This window comes from Periplaneta americana, chromosome 15, assembly GCF_040183065.1.
Source record: "Periplaneta americana isolate PAMFEO1 chromosome 15, P.americana_PAMFEO1_priV1, whole genome shotgun sequence".
NCBI classification, from domain to species: domain Eukaryota; kingdom Metazoa; phylum Arthropoda; class Insecta; order Blattodea; family Blattidae; genus Periplaneta; species Periplaneta americana.
Window position 1 is genome coordinate 55,193,025 of NC_091131.1, and position 7,756 is coordinate 55,200,780.

The 7,756-nt window shown below is 35.0% G+C and overlaps 1 protein-coding gene across 1 annotated transcript in view; it reads left to right on the plus strand.

The window, feature by feature from the left end:
- Positions 1 to 4,829, plus strand: part of LOC138714968 (midnolin-A-like) — a 199,518-nt gene extending 194,689 nt beyond the window's left edge. The window contains exon 7 of the mRNA XM_069847291.1: positions 933 to 4,829. Within this exon, the coding sequence (XP_069703392.1) occupies positions 933 to 1,228 (296 nt within the window). The 3' untranslated portion in view covers positions 1,229 to 4,829. The remainder of the gene's footprint in view (positions 1 to 932) is intronic.
- Positions 4,830 to 7,756: the final 2,927 nt, after the last annotated feature.

Genomic DNA, 7,756 nt, shown 5'->3' on the forward strand with positions numbered 1-7,756 from the left:
AAAACACCACAAGTCATTGTTACATTTTTTGCCATCACATTACTTTTTCTCATTGTCTACTTATCTCGCTTCTGATCCTATTGTTAAAATCATTAATGTTTTCTATTCTACAGATCAAACACCACTTTTTTTCTCAACTATCCCCTCTGTTTACGTTCTGAAACAAACCACATTACACTAACACTATTGTCCATGACTCTTTACTACATTCACACTATTTCCCTTAATTCTTTACTATATTAACACTATTTTTCTTTACTCTTTACTATCTTGACACTATTTTCCTTTACCCTCTACTATATTAACACTATTATCCTTTATTCTTTACTATATTAACACTATTATCCTTTATTCTTTACTATATTAACACTATTCCCCTTTGCTCTTTACTACCTACATTAATATCATTCCCGTTTACTGTTTACTATATTACCCATACTATATTAACGCTAGTCCCCTTTGCTCTTTACTACCTACATTAATATCATTCCCCTTTACTGTTTACTATATTACCCCATACTATATTAACGCTATTCCCCTTTGCTCTTTACTACCTACATTAATATCATTCCCCTTTACTATTTACTATATTACCCCATACTATATTAACGCTATTCCCCTTTGCTCTTTACTACCTACATTAATATCATTCCCCTTTACTGTTTACTATATTACCCCATACTATATTAACGCTATTCCCCTTTGCTCTTTACTACCTACATTAATATCATTCTCCTTTACTGTTTAGTATATTACCCCATTCCCCTTTACTCCTTACTATCATAACACTACTTCCTACTGCTCTGTAACATATCTTAAATACCCTAATTCTGTGCTAGAAATTCACATCTGTAATAGACTCTAATATTACTGTATACATAAATGGGTTAGTCTCGTTAAGATTGTCTCATATGCGATTATCTGCCCAACAGAGGAGTCTGTGACACTGTCCCGGGAGAATCAGGCAACACGTGGGAAGATGGAACAACTGCGCCTTATCATGGAGGAGCGACGGGCCCGTCGTCGAGCTCGCCGTGAGGCTCGTTCGGCACCGTATACAGTCACCCAGTGGTCGGCGAAGTCAGAATCCCTCACTACTCAGCAGAACTCTGCCACAGGTGGTGCATCCCTTGGGGCCCATGGCGATGAACCGATGGACACAACTGGGTCTGCGGCAGGTGAGCAGCATGTCTGCGAGTTGAATCCACCTGAACCTGTTGTGGCTTGACCAAACCCAACGCAGATAGCCAACATGATGAAGGTTTAGAGAGTTGTGGAGTGAGGACTTGGTTGTGACATTCAAACTCGGTGACTTGTGTATTATAAATATAAATATATATAAATATATTAAGTGATGTTTACAGTGAAGAGAAACTATAGCATTGAGTGGCTGAACTCTTACAATATTCTCGTGTTGTTACGGAAAACGAACACAACCATCAGGAACCGTTGATAAAAACAAAAACTACAACAACTTCCTTCCCAGAAGGTCTCTCTACAGAAGCCTAACCAAGCTCTTACCAGTGCAGAACAAAGTCTTCGAGAGGTGGTCATGTTGAAATTGTCGTGTACTCCACCTGCTGTGCTGTCAACGTGCTCTCAGACTCTGCTTTTATGTACCATTGCGCATAGAAGCAAAAGCTGCTGCTTGAGCCCTGCTTCTCGTGGTTACAGGTGCAATCAGTGGCTTTTTTCAGGTCTGTTGGACTCTCCCATGTTACAGAATGAGTTCATTGGATTTATATTTTCTGTGGATGTGACAAAATTTCAAGATGACTTATTTTATGTTATGATAGAAGAATCTTTTTGTCATACTTTGACACTAAGCAGATGATTGTACCAGTCTCATAGCACCAATTGTTATGTTTTCTCTAATTACCACAATTGCTGTGAGATGTGATGTGAACTCGATCTGACTGTGAGACATAGCAGCATGTAAATGGGAATAAATGACAGAATACCAAGCATCGTGGGTATAACATTTATTTTCATCTCTCTGTGTCCTTCAATCTTATTCATGGATGAGTTTGTTACTTTCGAGAAGTCAGTTAATGTTGAATACTTAAAGAACAAAACCAGCTGAAGCAATGAGAGTCCAATTTCACTAAATTTATTACATTGTGTATGTATTACAATGGCTATAAGTAATGTAGCTCGACATTATACACCCTAGCGTTTTGTACAACTGGTCACAAGACTTAATTAGTGCCTAGACTGAAGTAAATTTTGACAACAGTTTCGCCCTTACGCTTATACCATTTCTTCACGTGTTACAGATTGTAAACAAGCAGAAGGACATAAAATTGTAACATTGCAGTGCAGTTTTCTTAAAGTCTGAATTTCTTTGGTTGTGCTTAAAACAACTAGAGTCAGTGCATTTAACAGATTATCATGATAAGCAGAGCTCTAAACACATCATAGTAAAGCTTGCATAAATAAAACAGTTTTCTAAGGATGCTTCTATTGATTTCCTTTAGATATTCCAAGTTCAGATTTATTAACAGCATCAGTTTTGTTAGACAAAAAAAATGTTTCCCAAGTTTAGTAGATTTTGAGATGTGTGAATATTTTCCAACCACATTTGAAACACCTGCAACACTATTATTATTTCTTGTTTTTGTATCTTTATGTAAGAAAAAATCTTTTAACATATCTGGGGAACGAGCATTTTTGTGCGTTAAATTCATTTGCCAATAAGGTATGTTCTACATACCCTATTATTTCTTACTTTTGAAGTAGTTTAAGCATTTAAAACAAATGTCACTAAAGCTATATTGACATAAGTAATAATGAAATATGAAGCTATGTCTCGAACTATTCCATCAGTTACTAATCCTGGTTACTGGAGATGATACAAGATAAAAAAAAAATAAATAAAAATCGCCTTTACGAATTGTTTGCGATCTCAGATACACAATAGAGAAACGTGATGAAGCAGTGTTGTTTATTATTTCAGCCAATTTGTATTGTAAAATAATTAAATCTTGGGCCAGTTGTATCAACGTCCAGGTTTGTATAAATACATAGAGTTTTAAGTTTTGACTCAGACTGCAAATACTTTCAGTCTAGTTAGAAGAGCATGAGAAGTTTTGAAATTGTTGCTTATATGAAAGTTTTGCTACCGATGAATAACTTAGGATTCATTGCATAAATGTGATCTGCCCTCAGAAGGATTTGTTTGACATAATAGCAGTGTCGGTCAGGTATTTAGTCACTTCTATACCACCAATTATTACTTTGAATACCTGTTCAACTATAGCTTATAGACAAAGTATCATAAGATTCCTTCAATCAATTACACCTCCTTCACACGAACTTAGTTGAGCACCACCCCCCGTACCCTGCCTGCCCCAAAATGGAATCTACTTCCTGTCAGGGAAAATTTATGCAACTCTTTTGAACAAGATGTAGTCGAAAAATGAACTTTTGACTGTTCAAAAGAAGAAATTGTGTATTATAATGTATAGTATGGCATGTAATATATTATGATAGCTGTGCATTTCCCGTTCATTATGTATAGATAAAAAAATCAAAGACAATATGTCTTTTCTTGTATGTATTTTTTTTAGTAGTTCGAACATGTAAGTATATAAAAGTTGTGGACACATATACAAACTGAGGCATGTATTTATGTGAGATCGGGGTTATGTTAGTCTTAGTTGATTCCATCTATCGTAACTTCAGGTACTTTGTGTCTGTAAGCGAAATTAAGATGAGACAATATTGTTCTTCTTGTTGAGATGCCTGAAATGTTACGTTGTGATTCTCTGTAACTCTCTTAATCATGCAACATGGAAGCAAGTTTTTCGGATGGTTTGAAGAGCTTTCTCCCCATCTCCCTACCTCCTACACTCCGCACACATGATGGACGTGGCTAAAAAAAAAGTTTTTTTTTTTTTTTTTTTTTTTTTTCAGTCTTCATTGTGCAGAAAAAGGGGGAGAAAAAGTATCTTAATAGATGAGAATACTAGGTGAATTTTGAGTTGCCACACACTCGTTGCAGATATCTGTTAATGACAAAGTATTTTTCTTAAAACTTGATATAATTTTATTGTAGTTCCTGTTCCTATACCCCAGCCACTCACGAGTACTCTTTTGTATATAGACGAATTGTTTCCCTTCTTTAGTCCACACGTTAGAGTAACAAACATTTTGCTACTTCAGAGGAAAGAGGAAGCATAGACACAAATGTTTTGTGATTTGTAATGTAGGATTATTTGTGGTAAACACAAGAATTGTATGAAACTGCAAAACAAAAAAGCATGGAATTGTTTATTGTGCTGTGAAATTTTTTGTCTTGATATGACGTATAAAGGGGTTTCCATTATCACGAGGCATGAATGCAGACTGGAGTGCTTTAGGGGTTATATATGTATATTATGTGCAGTGTGTCGTTAGGTTTTCTTTAATTTTTTTATCTCAAGTTGTGGATTCTTTTCTAGTATCAAAAGAATAGTGAAAATACTGTTGAAACATAATGTGAGAGGGGTAGAAATTGTTAACGCCACCTCAAACTATGTCGGTAACACTTTAATTAATTTGCATACTTTTGTGTCTGGTACATATTTGTCTATTAATTGAAATGTCTTTCATATGTTTTCTTTCAGACTTGTGTTAAAAAATATATTTAAAAAAATTGTTGTGGTTGGTATTGATGTTTAGTGATTTCAGTTAGGCTTCCAAACAGTACGAAATGTTTAGTTAATGCAGTTGGTAGACTGTTAAGTTTAACAAAGGTTCAGAGTGTGAATGGTGACTTCTGTGTAATAAATAGACTGCGACGGCTGAACATGTTTTCTTGAAATAAAGGTAGTCATATCAACACCTAATTCGTGCACTTATATTCTGCCCTTGCTTGCTCATATGACTCCATGTCCAAACTCTGTGCCAACTCCAGGGATCCTCGTAGCCACTTAATACAAGATTTGCCTTCGGAATTCTGGTGAAAATAGTGTGATGCAGTAGTTTCCACTTGCTACCATATTGGTAAATAGGGTCGATATCAGTTATGGAGTAGAGATGGAATAATGGCAGAGAAAAACGGGTTTGTCTATTATGAATTTTACTTGAACTTGAATCTCCAGTCGAAAGTCGACACACTAGCCATTCAGTTAAGTGCTTATTTAGCCCTTAGGTTTCATTATTGCAGGCTGTCATTGCTCAAAATGTTTTTAAAACACACAATGATTAGATGATATACTAAATTAAAATTCTTGAATTTTGTTTGGCCAGACATTGACAAGAATGGTAACACTGCATTGCTAAAATACTATATAATGTAATTCTTCCTTCTATTAGAGACATTTTTCTATTAATACTGCCTCATTACTTCGTAACAAAGAATGAATTCCTGCGTAAACTGAATGTTAATTTGGATATGTCATAAAGACGAGCTTAATTTTTTGCGTGTGTAGGCAGAAATATGATTGCTAGTGTAGTGGTGCAAACTATTTTAGATAGTACATTTCGTGTGAATGTTACAGTATGTCTATTAAAAAAAAAAAAAACGGAAGATTGCAGCATCATATTCTTATGCGCACACATATTTGCGAAGCTGGTCAGTTTTATTCTGTTTACTGTTGACTAACTCCCATTTCAGTTCATATGTTTAGAATAAATATGAGATAGTAAATATGTAAATATAAAAAACAGTACTGTTGGCAATTACAACAGTACGGTACCTATGTGATTTCTGAAAAGCTTTCTAGCAGCTGACATTCCTTATTGGAAAGTAACTATTCCTGTTCTAGAATGACTTTTTCATATATACATCAAACAATATCTGCCTGAATTAAGCATCTTGCATAAAAGCCATTACTCTTTGTTACAATAATGTAATGTCAGCAATATAAAGGAAATTAAAGAATCAGTTTGTATGGGTGTCCATACATGAGACTGTCGAACTATCGATGCTCATGGCCTCTTCATTGCAAACGTGAAGAGTGCCCCAAGTCAACAACAATCGAGTGTTTCGTATCTTTTAAATTGCTGCTGATGGTCTAGTAATATAAAATACTACATTGCACTTTTATTTGTATTGCTGTGGAGAGCTGTAAGATCAAATCAGAAAACACTAGAAGATTTTTTAAATAGAATTTTCTTCATATTACTTCTTCATGCTCTACATTGCTTTTCAACTTGTAACAGCCATACAGTCATGAACAAGGACCACCTCTTCCAATACAGAAAACTTGATCTGGGAAAACAAGAAAGACAAGATCTTGGAGGATTATATTGAGAAGCTAGAGAATTAATAGCTTAGGTCAATATTCAGCAGTTATAAAACAACAATAACAATAATGACACAGGTGTAATGTCATCATCAGTGATAACACTATATTAGTGTCGAAATGGTAAGGCTACCGTCTGTCAATAAGGTAGTATGTTACCCTTTTTAATAGTCTTAATACTTTTAATAAAAGTTTTGATTTTTAAGAAAGTTTTACATTTTATTATAAGTGTTAAAAATCCATGGCGGTACAGCCCTGAAGGGCCAAGATCGACCAGCTGCCTGCTGGCCTCACGTCCACATGCCGAAGCAGAGGTGGACGATCATCCAACCAGAATGGAGGTATTGTGTGGTCAGCATGATGATCTCTCCAACCATTATAGCTGGTATGCGAAACCGGATTTTGGGCATGGGACTAAGTGTTAGGTGAACATTAAAGACAAATGAACAAAGATTGCTTTTCGAAAACAGACTATTTTCGTATTAAATACGTTGGTATCTAGTGTAAAGAAAATATTAATGAAATATACATCTAGGATGCAGTTTTTTTAAAACTGTGGCAATACTGACCACCTGAACTTCGTTAAATCAAATGGAGATCATGACTAAATAAACAGCTGCATTGTATTATATTGAACAAATACAGTCAGTTCGAGATGTAATTCATTGGATTGAAGTTACATTGCAAATCCTCAGACTTACCACACCAAATCCTATCTCTTTATTCTCAATTTCTCAGATATATTGGTGCGTTTGATAAAGCATTGTGAAATTATTAAAAAAAATTGCAATTCATTCCTTGCTTTAAGATGTGGAGGTAAGTTCATAAACTACTTAATAATAAATGTAAATTCACATAACTCCAATGCTACACTGTACAGTTTCTTAATGCATGCTTCTAGGCATATTTGGCACATTTTAATTGCATATAGAGATATGCATTTTACAGAACTTCTTTCTGTTAGTGCGTGAATTTCTTCACACTAATGCCCAAATTACTTTCTTTACCAATAGAGTCACCCCCCCCCCCCCCAACATTCAGCAATTTATTGACAAAGTATCACAACAAATATGTTTTCTGCCTTTTCATATTTAGTTGAATTTCAAAGAATAATTCACAAATAGGCTATTGTTTGTGACCAGCTGTCAATACAATTGGATACGAGGACATTAGTGTAGTTGTTAGGAAGTCGGAGGTTGTGGAACATTACATGTTATTCACTTAAAAAAAGATGTTGAAGTTCTATGCTTCTTGTAGAAATTTCCATTGTATTGGCCTAGGTGCTTGATGAATGGATTTTCACTAGAATTTGCACTGTTACAGAACTTTTTCACTTGTTCAGGTAATAAGTCTTTCAGAAATGTCATGCCCAGATCAAAGTGTATTTGTACATTACTTGTGTATCAGTCTGAATTATGTATTATTCGGAGCACCTTGTTTTGAACAATTTGAAGAGGTTGAAACACTGATTTTGGAATATAACATCAATCTGGGGCAACATGAGTTAGGATTGGTAAAATCAGGAT